This window comes from Benincasa hispida, chromosome 5 (genome assembly GCF_009727055.1).
Source record: "Benincasa hispida cultivar B227 chromosome 5, ASM972705v1, whole genome shotgun sequence".
Taxonomy (NCBI): Eukaryota; Viridiplantae; Streptophyta; class Magnoliopsida; order Cucurbitales; family Cucurbitaceae; genus Benincasa; species Benincasa hispida.
The window spans coordinates 55,653,196-55,671,043 of NC_052353.1; the positions used below are offsets into that span (position 1 = coordinate 55,653,196).

The 17,848-nt window shown below is 33.0% G+C and overlaps 2 protein-coding genes across 4 annotated transcripts; both read left to right on the top strand.

Moving 5' to 3' along the window:
- The first annotated feature begins 2,868 nt into the window (after positions 1-2,868).
- Positions 2,869-7,954, top strand: LOC120077570 (beta-galactosidase 13-like). Its single transcript, XM_039031506.1, has 19 exons — positions 2,869-3,309; positions 3,446-3,541; positions 3,621-3,733; positions 3,835-3,901; positions 3,993-4,085; positions 4,188-4,331; positions 4,514-4,608; positions 4,738-4,843; positions 4,939-5,023; positions 5,113-5,231; positions 5,344-5,511; positions 5,658-5,836; positions 5,963-6,072; positions 6,188-6,297; positions 6,386-6,493; positions 6,600-6,704; positions 6,821-6,966; positions 7,068-7,416; positions 7,524-7,954. The coding sequence occupies exons 1-19, from the start codon at positions 3,127-3,129 to the stop codon at positions 7,629-7,631; spliced, it is 2,484 nt and encodes an 827-aa protein (XP_038887434.1). The 5' UTR covers positions 2,869-3,126; the 3' UTR covers positions 7,632-7,954.
- Positions 7,955-9,936: 1,982 nt separating this feature from the next.
- Positions 9,937-17,380, top strand: LOC120077682 (synaptotagmin-2-like). 3 transcript variants are annotated; one of them, XM_039031639.1, is made up of 12 exons: positions 9,937-10,386; positions 11,749-11,847; positions 11,937-11,987; positions 12,195-12,318; positions 12,781-12,899; positions 13,016-13,117; positions 13,395-13,469; positions 14,070-14,146; positions 14,239-14,485; positions 14,574-14,924; positions 15,183-15,314; positions 16,979-17,380. In XM_039031639.1, exons 1-12 carry the CDS (start codon positions 10,276-10,278, stop codon positions 17,108-17,110), a joined length of 1,620 nt encoding a protein of 539 aa, XP_038887567.1. In that variant the 5' UTR covers positions 9,937-10,275; the 3' UTR covers positions 17,111-17,380. The 3 variants fall into 3 exon arrangements, with proteins under 3 accessions (XP_038887567.1, XP_038887568.1, XP_038887569.1); XM_039031640.1 differs by lacking the exons at positions 9,937-10,386; positions 11,749-11,847 and having other exon boundaries at positions 11,972-11,987; positions 12,580-12,899; positions 16,979-17,379; XM_039031641.1 differs by lacking the exons at positions 9,937-10,386; positions 11,749-11,847; positions 11,937-11,987; positions 12,195-12,318; positions 12,781-12,899 and having other exon boundaries at positions 13,021-13,154; positions 16,979-17,375.
- Positions 17,381-17,848: the final 468 nt, after the last annotated feature.

A 17,848-nucleotide genomic window follows, 5' to 3' on the forward strand; every position in this document is an offset into this window, starting at 1 on the left:
ATCAGACAATCCCCAAATGGTAGGTTTGTTGAGTCGGTGTTCTAGCCATCTTACCCATGTAAATCAAAGGACCGCTCTCATAGGCGGGAGTTCACAACTCACTTAGGATTGAGGTCATGTTACCTATGGTCATCCTAGTGAAATGAAAGTCTCGATTATGAACGACGTTATATAACGAGACTAAAAATTTCGTGGTTCGGTCTGATACAAACTCCTTTTATATAGAATATTCCCGCTCGCATGTCTAATACATGAATGATCAGGATCAGATCATTTGTAGCAATTTACAACATTTGTAGCACCTACAAAGCGGGCCAAACTCGTAGTGTCACCAGGATAAAGTACCCAACCTTATCCACTATGAAGCACAGATACTTCATGTGAGGCAAAGAATCAGTATTAGATACGTATCGGATACCGATACTTCTGGATACTTTCTAGATACGTATCTGACACGCGATTTGACGTATTTATACTTTCAGATACCTTCCAGATATGTATCTGACATGCGATTTGACGTATCTATTTCTATGCGTACCTTTTTTAAAGAAAAAATACAAGTAACTCATGTAATCTTTCCCAATCTAAAATTAGGCAACTTATTCAAAAAGTTCACTACTCGAGTCCAAGACTAAAAGAAAAATAAATAAGTACCAGACCAAATCCTAGATTAGAATCATTTAATCTCCATCTTCACATTTGAATCCTCACAAAGTCCACCAAAATATATACCATTTGGATATCTTCAACAATAAGTTCTTCATTTATCTTCATACTTCTCTCTCTAATTTTCTTCTTCTTTTCTTTGCAATATGAGTCACTTTTCTATTACATTTTATTAATTATTGTACTTCAACATCTTAGATGTTTCTTTTTGTATTGTATTTCAATGTTTGTATTCTATCTTGTGTTATTGTTATAAACTTGTACGCTAAATTTATCTATAACCTAGATTTTTTTAAAGAAAAAAAGTATCTTCAACGTATCAGTATCCTCGTTTTTTAGAAATATATATATTAAAAAAATGGCGCATCCTTAGATGTATCTGTATCTTAACTTTTTAGAAATTGACGAATCGTCGTATCCAATCATATCCGTGTCGTGCAGCTGTATCTGTGTCTGTACTTCATAGCTTATCCATATACTACAGACCATTTAGGTTATCACTTAAATACGATCCACCTGTATGTCTCCACATACATGTTTAAGTTACAACGATAACCACAGATGTTAGTTTATTGGTTTGTGGTTAATGCAACTAAAAAATCATATATTTCATGGATAAAGTGAATAAATTATCAAATATTATTAACCACTAAAACGTTTGTTCATACAAGTATTTACAAACTATAAGACCCTATGAGATTTTGGGGCATGAACTCCAATAGGGACTTCTTGAAACTCAAAGTTTTACTTCTTTATTTCTTTCTTTTCTTTTTCTTCTTTTCTTCTTCTCATCTTTTTGTCTCTCCCCACATACACATATACCTTTTCCCCATCCCCTTTGGTCATTTATTAATTAAATTCATAATCAATAAAACTTTTTCTTTTTTTGTTACCTCTCAATCTTAACTCTTAAGGGGTGTTTAGGGCAATGATTATCCTAAAACACTACAATATTTACTATTTGCTACAATTTTTACTATTTTACCTTTATCATTTTTTTCTTATTCGCTACAGTGTTTACTATTTCCTTCTCAAACTAAAATAGTTCACACATCAGACACATACTATTATAACCTAAACTAAAATAATTTACAGCCCAAACATAAATTATTATAACCTAACTACAATAATCTATGACTACAATAACCAACTCCCCTTCAGAGTTAAGTCTTCTTGAAGCTCAAAAAGTCTTCTTGAAGCTCAAAGTTTTACTTCTTTCTTTCTTCTTCTTTTCTTCTTCTCCTCTTTTTGTCTCTCTCCCACATACAAACACACCTTTTCCCCATCCTCTTTGATCATTTATTATTTAAATTCATAATCGATAAAAAAAAAAAAAAATCATTTTGTTACCTCTCAATCTCAACTCTTAACTTTTATTTTCATTAATATAATCCCACAATTTCTTAAGCCTTGTCTTATCCTTTATTCCAATTTTTTATTTTTGTGATCGAAATTAAATTTCCATATACCCTTGACAAGAATGAAAGTGAAAAATGAAGGGAAAAATGTTTTTTCCATTAATAATCAATATTGCTTTAAATTAAAGAATCCAACATTAATATGGGTAATAGTTAGTAAAAATATTGATAGAATATACAAAGAGAATATAAAGAAAATATTGTTACAACAATGAAAGCATTACCTGTTGAGATTTATAACTTATTTAAGCACCACTTAAATAGTCCAAAAAAATTTTAAAAATCTTAATTTCTAAGATTTCTTTTAAAGGTGTCTGATTGATATATATCCGCATAATAAATCATTTTGCAATCAAAATTTATCAATTTCCTTAAATATAAAGGAATAAAAAGAAATAAATGTTTCTTCTGTTTAAATTTTATTTTACTTGGTTCTTGATAATTTAAAATATCAAAAGGAGGGTTAATGTTTGAATTGTATATATTCATATTTTATATTAAATATAAAATAGCCAAGTAGTTGGGATATATTATATTATATCATATATAGCGTCCTTTTATTTTCTTTCTAAAGTTGTATTAAGGAAAAGGTAAACGTGGAGCGCAACTATTGGTGTAAGACACACGACATTCCAAGTAAGTGGCCGCAGATTATAGAAATTCATTGATTAGAGCTCACTAATTTTGAAAAATAGTTTTGAAACCTCCATTTTTAGCTTTCAATTCTTCATTTTCATTTTACAAGTGGAAGCTCCAAATATGGCAAAGTGCTTCACAGCCAAGAGATTCAAACTTCTAGTTTCACCTCCAAATCCAAGAATTGCTCTGGATCCACATTTTAGGGTTACTCTATATAATTCTATGTCAATTTCCATTTCAATCCAGCTTCTTGAAAGCCTCCAACTATGAAGGGATGCTAGCCCATGAATGCTTATTTGAATCTTCCATGTGCTTTCTTTTCAATTTCTGAATTTCCTATTCCTACCCGTGTTTCTCCTAATTTGCTTTGTCCCTGTTTCTCTCTGTACACGACTTTATTTCCATGGTGATTCATAGAGAGATGTTTGTTCTTTTCATTCTTTCCATGCTGTCTTTTGGTATTACTACTCATGGTCATGGCGGTAATAATACTGGTGTTACTTACGATGCTAGATCACTTATCATTAATGGTAAAAGAGAGCTTCTGTTCTCTGGTTCCATTCATTATCCAAGAAGTACTCCAGAGGTACATGCCAAAAAACCCTATGTTTTGTTTGTAAAAAAAATTGAGGAGGAATTGATATAAAAATTGATGAAACCACATCTTAATCTCTAAATTTTAGATTAAAATAAACTGAGGAAATGTTGTTTTCGAGTTGCAGATGTGGCCAGATATTCTAGACAAGGCGAGACGTGGAGGTTTGAATTTGATTCAGACTTATGTTTTCTGGAATATTCATGAGCCTGTGGAAGGCCAGGTAAAGTTGAAGATCTTGGAGTTTGTGATTGATTTATGTGATTCGTAACTTGATTCAACTATATTTTTTCAATATGCAGTTTAATTTCGAAGGAAATTACGATTTGGTAAAATTTATCAAGCTCATTGCTGAGAAAAAGATGTATGTGACTTTAAGGGTTGGACCCTTCATCCAAGCTGAATGGAACCATGGGTATTGATCATCATTACCTCTTTCAAGCTTCAAAATTTCTATAATTCTTTTTCTCTCTTTTTTCCCTTTCTTTCTCACTAATATTTGGTTTTCACCTTCAGAGGACTTCCATATTGGCTCAGAGAGAAACCAAACATTATTTTCCGTTCATATAACTCCCCATTCAAGGTAAAATATGACTGTCATCTTTACAGTTTGAATTTGTCTAGGAAATTGGAGTTGGAAGGTAGTACAAGAAAATTAATTATTTTATTTGCAGCATTACATGAAAAAATATGTAACAATGATCATAGACATGATGAAGGAAAATAAACTTTTTGCTTCTCAAGGAGGACCCATCATTTTAGCTCAGGTATGTATCTATCTATATACATATATTCCTCATTGTTAGTTTATTTGATCTTTTTCTTCTTTTTAAATTTTTTCTAACACAATTTTTCCATCCACGATTCAGATTGAAAATGAATATAACCATGTTCAACTTGCATATGATGAGCTTGGTGTCCAATACATCCAGTGGGCAGCAAATATGGCAGTTGGATTTGGGGTTGGAGTTCCATGGATCATGTGCAAGCAGAAGGATGCTCCTGATCCAGTGGTAAGTTTAACGATCTCTTTACAATTGTTCTTGATTGGTGTAGAAAAAAGAAACTGATATGGGAAGATTAAAGAACAAAGTAGAAAAAAGAAACTGATATGGGAAGATTAAAGAACAAAGTATTAGAAGTTTTATGATTTCATCCTCGTTCTTAGAACTAAAGAGACCACTTATATGTTCAGATCAACACCTGCAATGGAAGGCACTGCGGAGATACTTTTACAGGACCCAACAAACCCTATAAGCCTGCACTATGGACTGAGAATTGGACTGCTCAGTAAGCATATATACCTAGTTTTACTGACAATTTTTCACGGCGTGGAAAATGATGTGAATTAAAAAGGAAGGTTACTATATACATGCATAAGTACGATCTAAACATCAACTATTTCCTGTCATAAAACAGGTACAGAGTATTTGGAGATCCACCTTCACAAAGATCAGCAGAAGATATTGCCTTTTCGGTCGCCCGATTCTTCTCCAAGAACGGTAGTTTGGTAAACTATTATATGGTAAGAAATATATGGCTTTTTCCATGCCTATAAATTTACTAAGTTAGCATAATTCTACTTTTATGGCAACCAATGGGACTATTTTACGTTTGCAGTACTATGGTGGAACAAACTTCGGTAGAACAAGTGCTGTCTTTACAACAACTAGGTACTATGATGAAGCACCACTTGACGAATTTGGTAAGTGGATTATATGTCTAGGTATGAGCAATCACGTGCTTGAACGCTCACTCAAATGTCTAAAATTTTGCACCTTTATGATGTGAAAGGCTTACAAAGGGAACCGAAATGGGGTCATCTCAGGGACGTGCACAAGGCATTGAATCTGTGCAAGAAACCTCTCCTCTGGGGAACTCCTAGAACCCAGGTGATGGGCAATGGTTTAGAGGTACTATAATCATTTATATACATTCGATGTAATATTTTAAGTGAAGGCACTTGGCTGATCCTTCAAAACCACCAAGTTATGCTAATTGATCAACTTGTTGTATCCTATACAGGCTCGCATTTATGAGAAGCCAGGAACTAATATTTGTGCTGCTTTCTTGGCCAACAATGACACAAAGAGTGCACAAACTATTACATTCAGAGGACGGGAATATCTTCTTCCACCTCGATCAATTAGCATACTTCCTGACTGTAAAACTGTTGTCTACAACACTCAGACGGTAAAACTCCTCTCTCATGAAAACTTAGTGACAGGAAGTTTAATAAAATAGGTTCTGTGGGTTGTTAAATTATAAATCTTGCCGCAATTGAGGACTCTAATTGACTCTTCCATAACCATTTGCCAAAAAAAAAAAAAAAAACACAGATTGTATCACAACACAATGCCAGGAACTTTATCCCATCAAAGGTTGCAAGCAATTTCAAGTGGAAAATGTCAGCTGAACCCATTCCAACTGTTCAACAAGTACCAGTAAATAATAAGATACCGTTGGAGCTCTACAGTTTACTTAAGGACACCACAGATTATGGATGGTACACCACTAGGTAAGACAAACTCTATTTTCTCACAAAATAATAATAATAATAATAATAGGCTAAATGACGAGCAATAGAACTCTAATGTTTGAAGTTGTTGTGGATATTTAACATCTTTACATCAACTGATAACAGCTTCGAGTTGGACAAAGAAGACGTATCAAAGCGTCCTGATATCCTACCAGTGCTACGTATTGCAAGCCTTGGTCATGCTATACTTGTATTCATCAATGGGGAATACATGGGTAAGTGTTTATCCAAATATGAATACTATATTACACATAAGTTTCTCCACATAGCATACATCCTAACATTGAAAATATTCATCGCTAAAGAACATAGGGGTCTTTTGATTTCTAGGAACGGCACATGGCAGTCACGAGGAGAAAAACTTCGTTTTCCAAAAATCAGTGCCCTTAAGGGCTGGAATTAATAACATAGCTCTGCTAGGCATGACAGTGGGACTTCCAGTATGGAGATTACAACCCAGTGCTTGTCATTTCTGTTTGATTGTATTTTAGAAAATATAATCACCACTTTCTTTTGTCAATAATGCAGGATAGTGGAGCATACATGGAACACAGATTTGCAGGGCCTCGATTTATAACAATCCTTGGTTTAAATACCGGAACACTTGATATTTCTAAAAATGGCTGGGGACACCAGGTAATATTACAAGTAGCCCTTTTATACCTAACTAATCAAGTAAATGAAGTTGATTGGCAAAACATACGTCATAGGTTGTACAACTTAAATACTCACACTCTTGCAGGTTGGTCTGAATGGAGAAAAAGTTAAAGCTTTCACTCAGGGAGGATCACACCGAGTTGACTGGAGCGAAATCAAGGAAGAAAAAACTGCTCTCACATGGTTCAAGGTAATGATAATAAGCAATTCTATCAACTCTTTTCTCAGTTTTGGCATTGGAGATAAAATGTACCAACTCCATGGAGATACTATTGATTCAACTAAACTCACTCATTAATCTTGCAGACATATTTTGATGCTCCAGAAGGAAATGACCCTGTGGCTATTAGAATGAATGGAATGGGGAAGGGACAAATTTGGGTGAATGGTAAAAGCATCGGTCGGTATTGGATGTCCTACTTATCCCCTTTAAAAATGCCTACTCAATCAGAGTAAGCAACCACCCTTCTCCTTTTCCCTACTCATTAACATCTCTATAAACTCAAAATTCAAAAAAGTTTTGTCCAACGAAAAAAATGTTGCTCTTTCTCAGGTACCATATTCCAAGAACCTTCATAAAGCCATCAGAAAATCTACTGGTAATATTGGAAGAAGAGGATCACACACCTGAAAAGGTTGAAATAGTTCTCGTGAACAGAGACACAATCTGCAGCTTCATTACCCAATATCATCCACCAAATGTCAAGTCCTGGGAAAGGAAAGACAAGCAATTCAGAGCTGTAGTAGATGATGTGAAAACAAGTGCCCACCTCCGGTGTCCCCACGACAAAAAGATCGCCTCCATTGAATTTGCAAGCTTCGGTGATCCTTCTGGTGTTTGTGGAAACTATCAACATGGAAAATTCCACTCATCGTCCGATACACAAAAACTCGTTGAACAGGTAAAAGAAACTAATACAAATACAAACTTCTTGTTTCAGTTTGATTAACCTTTTCAAATGGGGTTTTTTTTTTTTTTTTTTTTTTTTTTTTTTTTTTTTTTTTGCAGCATTGTTTGGGTAAAGAAAACTGTTCAGTGCCAATGGATGCATTCAACAACTTCAAGAATGAATGTGATGAGAAGACACTAGCAATACAAGCAAAATGCAATGCTTAGAATTTGAATGGACAAATATTTTCAAAGAAAGAAGGAAAAGATCTGGAGAGGCTAGTCTACACATTCTGTTTGCTACTAACAACATGTTTCATAAATCACATCCCCTTCAGAGTTGGGGTTTCTTGAAGCTCAAAGTTTTACTTCTTTCTTTCTTTCTTTCTTTCTTTCTTCTTCTTCTTTTCTTCTTCTCCTCTTTTTGTCTCTCCCCACATACACACACACCTTTTTTCCATCCCCTTTGGTCATTTGTTATTTAATGAGTTGAGATTGAGAGGTAACAAAAAAGAAAAAGTTTTATTTAACTTTTATTTTCATTAATATAATCCCACAATTTCTTGAGCCTTGTTCTTATCCTTTATTCTAATTTTTTATTCTTGCAACCGAAATTAAATTTCCTTGCCCCCTTAACAAGAATGAAAGGAAAAAATGAAGGAAAAAATGTCTTTTCTATTAATAATCAATATTACTTTAAATTAAAGAATCCAACATTAATATGGGTAATAGTTAGTAAAAATATTGGTAGAATATTAAGAAAATATTGCTAACAACAATGAAAGCATTACCAGTTGAGATTTATAACTTATTTAAGCACCACCTAAATTGACCAAAAAAAAAAAAACTTAATTTCTAGGATTTCTTTTAAAGGTCTCCTATTGATATATATTCGCATAATAAATCATTTTGCAATCAAAATTTATCAATTTCTTTAAATGAACGCACTTCTAACACTTGTTCCAGTTTTGGAAGACCCTGCGTTATATCACCATATCGCGATTTTTCATATATCAATGTTCTTTCCTTCGTAAAGGATTTTTCCATAATGGCAATATCAAAAGGAGGGTTAATGTTTGAAGTGTTTATATTCATAATTCTTGAGTTTCATTTTGGTTGAACCAAACTTGGGAGGCTTGTTCATGTTGTTTCTTGGTCAAACTCCACACCTACTACCCATGTTTAATCACTTTACTCTTCACAATGTAGACATTTTTAGCCATTCTCCCTTTCAAAAATACTTACTGTGTTATTTGCTTGTTTTCAAATTACAACAATATGTTATTTTGAATCATGCGAAAACAACATTTGTTATACAAGATGACCAATGAAGCGATAATTCAAGAGCAATGAGCGAGTACTCATTGAGAATAACAATTGGATATAAACCTAAACCTTAAGACATGGATTGGGGTTAATGAAAGAATGAGAGCAAAAACGAGCAAAAACATAAGAAAAAGATGGGAACTCCAAATTAAGTATTGAATTAGTCTTATGCCTAAAGACCACCTAGATAATTTTATGATGAAGAATGTATGTATAAATGCTGGAGAACGTTAGGGCTATCATAGAACTTTAATTTCAGGATAATTGCAACGAGTAGTAAAATTAGCTATCACATTTGCAAACATGTCACATAAATAAATAATCTGCAAATTTGATAATTTTTATAGATTATTTTAATAGTTTATCATTGGTTGAACAGTTTATATTTATCATTGATAGATATCTATCACTTATCAACCATTTTTATGTCTATCATTGATGAACTACTTTTAACATGTTTGAGTGAACTATTTTATTCATGTTTATGATTGATAGACCATGTAAGAAATCACCTAATAGTAAATTAACATAATATGATTCTTCTTTATCATATTTGTATTCGATTGATATGATATATAGACTAATAACATATATACTAGTCAACGAGCATATAAACAATTAATGATAGACATCTATTACAAGTAAACCTCAGTCAATGATGTGAATGATATGGCTACCAGACAGGTCAATTGGTGATATCAGTCAATGATGTGCCTACCAAATAGGACAATTAGTATCAAATATCTATCATTGATAGATTTATTACTGATAAACTCCAATCAACATTATATGCTGATAAAAGTTAAAATTTTATCATATTTGCAGATGGTTTTTTCATGGAGTATTTGCAAATGGTTTTAAATGGTACTAAATTTGTTATTATTTTGTGTTAGAATGCTGTATATGCAATTACCTCTTAATTTTTCCTTAAATTTTGATAGGTGATGCACTATTTACCATAAGCTTTAACAATTTTTTAATGTTCACCCTTTAATTGATTTTCAGTTAAAAACAACAATTAAAATATAAAAAATATTATAACGCCCATGTGACACGTGGCAGAAACCGGCACTAAAATTTCCCGCTTTATTATTATTTTTATTATTTTATCATTAACGGTATCTTAAGTCATTTAAAAAAAAAAAAAGCCACGCCATAAAAACCGCGATTCAAATCGTTGCCTATTTCTGAGTTCCTCAAATTAAAACATCAACAATTTCTCTTTTCTACAAATTTTGCGAGAAAAACGAAACAAAAAAAAAAATAAAAAGAAAAAACCCGTAAAATAATGCTTCGATTTCAATGATCACTTACCATTTTTCCATTGACTGTTGGGTTTCGATCCTGTTGTTTTGGTCGTTGAAATCGAGAAGGAAGCTTGGGATTTTCCAAAAAATTTCCCATCTGTAGAATATTCTTGTTGATTGATCTGCAAACTTTTGTAGAAAGGCGCGGGAAAATCGATGAACAGGGGGCTATTTCCATTGTTGGAACTGAGTTCAAAGGTCGCAGGGAAGTTTTTCTAAATCTTGAAGCAGGAATTGAAATGGGGTTTTTTGGTACAATATTGGGCCTTTTTGGATTTGGAGTTGGGATCTCCATTGGCCTTGTTGCTGGTTACTTCCTTTTCATCTATTTTCAACCCAATGATGTTGAGGTTAGTGTTCCTTTGCTTCCGTTTTCCCTCGAAACTCTAGGGGATTTCACTTTGGAAAAGAAAATGTTTCATACTATTAGATTCGGTTCCATAACCATGAGTTTCAATATAGGAGATCTTGTAGCACTTACTAACGAGCCTTATTGATTATGGACACTAATGTAATTAGATCTACTCTTCGTAAACAAATTTGAGATTTGCGATTTCAAGTAAGGTCAGTTTAGGATCATGGGATCCTTGATCCTTTTCCATCGAATAGGAAAGGTTTATTGCATAAATCATACTTCTAAGAAGTTTCTCCATAGATCCTATATTTATTCATATGAAGAAAAAAGTTACTGTCACGAAAGAGGTACTTATTTGTACCAATGGTACTTAACGATGTTTCTTTATCTTTTGAGTTGCTCAGATGGTTTAGATTGAACCTTAAGGGTGAATGTAAGTAGTAAATGGGTTCAGGTCATGATAACTATCTGCTTAGGATTTAATATCCTATATCGTGACAATAAAATATAGTAGGATCGTGCAACCATGATTAGATTTGGAAACTGAGTTCAGCTTGTGGACAACGATCTATTGAATTGGTTATTGGAGATTTTCATGGAAATGGTGAACAAAGTTCAGAATGCACAATTGTTTACTTTGTCATTGAACTCAACTAACCAGTCTCTTGGAAAATAATTATATTTCTAGCTTGAGTCATTTAGAGGATATTTGGGACAAGGAGTGAAGTTATTTAATCTGAAAATTTATTAAATCTCGAGAGTTGTTTAGTCTTGGGCCGACAGTATAAAGATTTAGAAAGTCATGAAATTGATGTCTTTTAGTCACAGGGTTCACAAACTTATTGGGTCAAACTAGGATTGGAACTCCACTTAACTCAACTAACCAATCTCTTGGAAAATAATTATGTTTCTAGCTTGAGTCATTTAGGAGGTATTTGGGACAAGGAGTGAAGTTATTTAAGCTAAAAATTTATTAAATAAGGAGATTTGTTTAATCTTGGGCCCACAATGTAAAGAGTTAGAAAGTCATAAAATTGATGTCTTTTAGTAGCGGGGTTCACAAACTTATTGGGTCAAACTAGGATTGGAGTTCTTAACTCCACTTCCCCAACTTCAAGTTCTTGAGCCAAACATGCCACTAGAGATTCATGATGTGATCTCCATGTTATCAGTTGCATCTTGTGCTGCAATCACACGTTTAGTTCTTCTATGCAAAAAGAACGGAATTTCTTAACTGGATAGGCTAGAGGTAGAAGCTAAGATACATAGCCAATATTTCAGTGCTTTATTCTCTTTATAATGCCTCTCCTACATTTCTATGTATTTTGAAAAATTTATGCGGGAATGGCCTGTTCAGGATCATGAAATTCGTCCACTTCTCGAAGAAGACCCAATAAGATTGCAGCAAATGCTTCCTGAGATACCACTGTGGGTGAAATGTCCAGATTATGATCGTGTATGTAACTCGTATTAAATTCCTCTTATCCTATTATCTTTTGCCTTTGACTGAATTATCTTATAGTTTGTCTAACAACTTTTTTGTAGGTTGACTGGCTTAACAAGTTTATTGAATATATGTGGCCCTATCTTGATAAGGTTTAGTCATCTGCTTCATCAGCAGTACTAATTTTTTTTTAGTTTTTCAATCAACTCTTTTGTTTGTTAGTTATGCTAATTCCACTTCCATTGATGCTACATCTTTTATTTTCCCTTTCCTTTTCTTTCCCTTTCTTTTCCCCCTCTTTTTGTAGCTTCTCCATTTCGTGTGTCTGTTCAGAAATTTTATGTTTTCTCTTGACACAGGCAATATGCAAAACAGCAAGAAATATTGCTAAACCTATAATTGCAGAGCAAATCCCCAAATTTAAAATTGATTCTGTTGAATTTGAAGCACTCACATTGGGGTCCTTGCCGCCAACTTTTCAAGGTACTAATGTGATTCAACTCTTCCTGGTTCAATATTAGAGGAATTTTATGTTTAACTATCGTCTGTATTTAATGCAAGTGCACACCAGATTTGCTTTTTTAAGAAGTCTTCCATTGCATCTTAGTTCTATTTTGTGAATTTGGGCAAAGCTTTCTATAAGAGAAAAAAAGTACTCGAATGGTAAATTAGTTATCTATTTTATAGTTATGTTGGCATCTTCACATTGTAAGGTTGTGACAGATGCTTCCTTCTGCACTTTAGAATATCTTGAAAGAGGGAAAAGAACTCAATACAAGACTAGGGAAATATGACTCTGCTACATTGTGCATCGACCAAGAATCTGTTGGGAGCTTATCAGAGTTGAACAAACCAATATTGCAGCGGAGATTTTAATTCTCTGTATCATTATTTCTATTGAAGATCACAACTGATGTTATTTCTCATGATCATTGTTCTTGTTAGGCATGAAAGTCTATTCTACCGATGAGAAGGAGCTGATAATGGAACCTTCAATAAAATGGGCTGGAAATCCAAATGTCTTGGTTGCAGCCAAGGCATTTGGACTGAAAGCAATAGTTCAGGTGAGAACGTGAGATGCCTTTTCTTTTATTCTATGGATAAAATCTTAAATGACTTTTTGGATAATGAGACAGAACCGTTGCCTGCTTTTTCATTCTTCTTTGTGTGGCAACCACAGATCCTAGATTTGCAAGTTTTTGCGGCTCCACGTATTACCTTGAAGCCATTGGTTCCGAGCTTTCCTTGTTTTGCAAATATCTTCATCTCGCTCATGGAAAAGGTTTTGTGATCACGAGTCAGCATTGCATTTGTTGTTGGTATTTACTCAAGTTTTGTGACCAGGACTTTTAACTAAATAGAAAGAAATAGATAAAATGTTCGTATTCAAAATTTCCTGTTAATTACATACAAATTTTTTATGCTGATATTAATCCAGCAGGCTAGAATTTGGTCTCACTCTCTCTAACATTAATGAAAGATCCTTCTAGTTAAGGTTTTAGAAAACTTATGGCATATTTTTTATGGCGATTGATGCCATTCTGCGGTTGGTTTTGCAGCCACACGTTGATTTTGGGCTAAAGCTTGTTGGGGCTGACTTAATGTCTATTCCAGGTCTCCACCAGTTTGTCCAGGTAATATAATCTTTCTCCTTACATTCTGCTTTCATTTTAACAAGAATGAGTGACATATGGACTTTAATTATAAGCTGAACGGATGTGGGTTAAACGTTCCATTTCATGTTAATATAGTTCAGTATCTAAAGTGAAGTTGACTCTCTGAAGATGTAACATCTATCAGCCTCTACCATAATTCATTCTCAAAATGATAGCTATATTTGGCTGTGATCTTCCTCGGTTTAAGATTTAATGCTCAAAGAATGCCAATCCATTTTGATATGATGTGTCATTAAGACAGATAATCTTGGAGTTGAATTCGAATGGGTTTAACGTTCCATTTCATGTTAATATAGTTCAGTATCTAAAGTGAAAACTCTCTGAAGATGTAACATCTATCAGCCTCTACCATAATTTATTCTCAAAATGATAGCTATATTTGGCTGTAATCTTCCCCGGTTTAAGATTTAATGCTCAAAGAATGCCAATCCATTTCGATATGACGAGTCATTAAGACATAATCTTGGAGTTGACTTCGAATGAGTTTGTGTCACCTTCTGTTTGAGGGCCAGCATCTGTAAATCATGTTCATGATTGCATTGAAAACTGTAACTGCAGGAGACTATTAAAGATCAGGTTGGCAACATGTATCTATGGCCTAAAACCCTGGATATAACAGTTATCGATCCATCAACGTATGTTCCTATATTCTTTGTTTCAATGTTATGAAACTTGTGTTTAGGCTATCTCCTTTTATGTGCTAACATAATTGATTTAACTTTCATAGAGCTCTAAGAAAGCCAGTCGGAATTCTGGATGTGAAGATTGTAAGGGCAATGAGATTGAAAAAGAAAGACCTTTTAGGCGCATCAGATCCTTATGTGAAACTTAAGCTTACTGAGGAAAATCTACCTTCAAAAAAGACCACCGTGAAACATAAGAATTTGAATCCTGAATGGAATGAGGAGTTCAGTTTGGTGGTCAAAGACCCAAATTCCCAAGTCATAGAATTCCAAGTTTACGATTGGGAACAGGTCAGTAATTTTATGTCCTTTCCTTGATTCTTTTCTATTTAGTCTATAATTTTTTTTTTCTTTTGAATAATCTACTTAATGTTCAAAGGTTGGAAAGCATGACAAGATGGGCATGAATGTAATCCCTTTGAAAGATCTTCCTCCTGAAGTGTCAAAAGTCTTCACCCTTGACCTACTGAAGAACATGGACCCGAATGATGTTCAAAATGATAAGAACAGGGGGCAGATTGTGGTTGAATTGACTTACAAACCATTTAAGGAAGATGAATTAGCTGGAGATTTGGATGATGCACTGAAGGTAAAGGATGCTCCGGTAGGAACGCCGGAAAATGGAGGTCTACTTGTAGTTATCGTTCATGAAGCTCAAGATGTTGAAGGCAAACACCACAACAATCCATATGTGAGGCTTCTGTTCAAAGGGGAAGAGAAAAGAACTAAGGTACTTCATGATTCTAATACATGATAATGTTCTTGTTTTAATATCATCATTTAGTTAGTGGGAAGAAATGATGTTAGATTTCATTACATCCTCTCTACTTATGTATGAGACAGAGAAATGACAAATAAGAAATCTATTGAGATAAACTACATGAATTATTCATATGAGCAAATGAGGTTAACCTGCCATTTCATTTATAATGTTTGAGATATGGCTCTTGAGGCTGTCGGATAATAGATTTTCTTGCTACTTTTGCAGCGTATGAAGAAGAACAGGGACCCCAGATGGGAAGAAGAGTTTGAATTTATGCTTGAAGAACCACCCACAGATGAGAAATTATATGTGGAAGTTCTCAGCTCCTCATCAAGAATGGGCCTCCTGCATCCCAAGGTATGTTGTAACTCACTATTTTTCTTCGTCAAGTCTAGTTCAGATTGAAATATCAAAGGTACTCTACATGTGTTTAAACTCAAATATCGGAATGACGGTGTTTAAACTCGAATAGACAATACTCAAATATCAGAACAACGAAGACGTTGCATGATTTAGGGATTATTTTATTGTACAAGTAAAATAAGTGAAGTACAGCTTTTTGATCTAAGGATGTCAAATATGTAGGTTTGATCTTTTATATGGGAGAACAGATCATGATTCGTGATTTTTGGAGACAATGAAACTAAAATTATTATAGCCCGTTTGATAATCATTTGGTTTTTAGTTTTTGGATAATGAAAAGCTTATTGGTAAGTAAAATTAAGTTTATAGACGTTATTTTCACTTCCAAATTTCTTCATTTGTTATCTATTTTTACTACTGGTTTTAAAATACCAAGCCAAATTGAGAAAACTAAAAAAAATATCTTTTAAAAACTTACTTTTGTGTTTTAGTATTTGACTAATAATTCAATCATTGTACTTAAAGATATAACTGAATATAAGAAATTGAGAGGAAATAGACTTAATTTTCATAAACTAAAAACAAAAAACGAAATAATTAGCATAAGTTGTGGGCCATGAACAACTCAGACCAAACAAGGCGTCCATTCACAACTACACTCTCTTAACACCAACTCCTCGAGTCAAAAATCTCCTAAAAGGTTTTTTTTTTTTCTTTTTTCTTTTTTGCTATTGGTTTTTAAGGCTGTTCCAACCCGCTGGTATTGTGGCTGAAACATAATGTAATGAGTTTGGGATAACTTTTGAAGAGATTGCTTTCACTTAAAAGCACCATGTTTTCCCTCGTTTTAGTTGGCTACAAATCACCTTTTACCTTCCTTTTCTACCTCACCCTGTTTGGAATGAGTAATTCCAAATGCACTCTTGACTATGTAAACTGAATATTATCAAAACTTGAAATAAAGTTTCAATTCCTCTAAAATAATGTAACTTTCTGACCAAAAGAATTAAAATGAAATCGATATCCAGACCTCAAATTTATAGATATATAAATAAAATATTGATATCAACGGATATTTTTATAAATAAACTAATTAATAAAAATTAATTAAATCAATAAATTGAGTTGTTACTTTCAAATTGAGTTATGGAGCTTATTATTACTTTTCATATTAATAGAGACAATTTGCGATGCTTTATATGTATTTGTAAAAGATATATGGAATATCGATTAATCTTTAATATCGATATCGAATCTTCCAATTTATGAATATGTAGATGGATATATCAATGTATCGATATATATTTTGGTCATTTTGTGAAAGTTAGGAGTGATATTGTGAGAGCCCTAGTGAGAGATATAGTAGGATTATTGGTAGAATATTAATATCGTTATTAGAATGGGCATATTAGTAATTAGTGAGTGAGTTGGTTAAAGCTTTTAGTTATAAATAGAGAGAGTGGGTTGGGAGCAAAGTGTGAAGAATTTTGTGGGATGGAGAATTAGGAAAAGACTAGCCCTCGAAAAACTATGGCATATTGTAATTTCTTCATTGATATTGTAATATATACATCTATCTTTAGTGTTATTTGTGTTCTTTATATTTCTTGAGTGTTCTTGTTTGGAGGTATCCTACAAATCTTCATATTTTGAAACAGGAATCGTTAGGATACGTAGAGATCAGTCTTTCTGATGTTGTTACGAACAAAAGGATAAACGAGAAGTATCACCTTATAGACTCAAAGAATGGAAGGATTCAAATTGAGTTGCAATGGAGGATTTCATCCTGAACTCACTATTTTTCTTGCTTAGTCTTCAGTCTTCCTAGAGACAGGAAAGACATTTCCCCCTCATTTTCTGACACAGATTCATTTGTTTTACTATTCATTATCCATATAAATAAAGAGGCCATTTTAATCCTCTTACTAATTTAGGTTTGGTATCAATATTCTTTTTTTTTGTAGCATAGTGACAGAACCAAAACATTCCATTATGTTAATTGAAATTTTGATTTGCTCAGCCTCTTTTAATTCAAAAGAGTGAAAGTAAGTGGCTGACACAAACATATTTCAATCAACATACGTCGAGGTTCGAATTTACTGTCTCATATATTTTTTAGTTTTTGGAAAAAAAAATAGCCTTTTTATTCCTAATGGCCCGTTTGGTTCATGAGAATAAGAGATGAGGATGAGAAATTATATTTTATCACCATATTTGGTACAAGATTTCAACATTGGAAATGAGATCATCTTATTTTAAGGATTTCATATTCTCATCCATTGAAGTTTTTCATAAGTTTTCTCTATTTCCAATGGTTTTTCTCTCTTTCTTACATTTTATCTTTTCATTTTATTTGTTATTCTTTTTTGTTGATATTGTTTAATTTAATTTTTATAAATATGTTTAAATTAAATTTATAATTGATGTATCTAATTAATTTTATTAATAATAATGCTAATATAATAATTTCCATAATTTATTCTATTATTATATTGGTTAATATTTAATTTTTATAAATATGTTTAAAT

Excerpts from the sequence above, each read along its gene's own strand:
- LOC120077682 (XM_039031639.1), top strand. The coding sequence starts at position 10,276 with ATGGGGTTTTTTGGTACAATATTGGGCCTTTTTGGATTTGGAGTTGGG. Across the intron at positions 13,470-14,069 it reads GTCTCCACCAGTTTGTCCAG|GAGACTATTAAAGATCAGGT; the intron begins GTAATATAATCT and ends CTGTAACTGCAG. Across the intron at positions 14,486-14,573 it reads AAGTTTACGATTGGGAACAG|GTTGGAAAGCATGACAAGAT; the intron begins GTCAGTAATTTT and ends TAATGTTCAAAG.
- LOC120077570 (XM_039031506.1), top strand. The coding sequence starts at position 3,127 with ATGGTGATTCATAGAGAGATGTTTGTTCTTTTCATTCTTTCCATGCTG. Across the intron at positions 4,609-4,737 it reads ACTGAGAATTGGACTGCTCA|GTACAGAGTATTTGGAGATC; the intron begins GTAAGCATATAT and ends GTCATAAAACAG. Across the intron at positions 5,837-5,962 it reads TATGGATGGTACACCACTAG|CTTCGAGTTGGACAAAGAAG; the intron begins GTAAGACAAACT and ends AACTGATAACAG.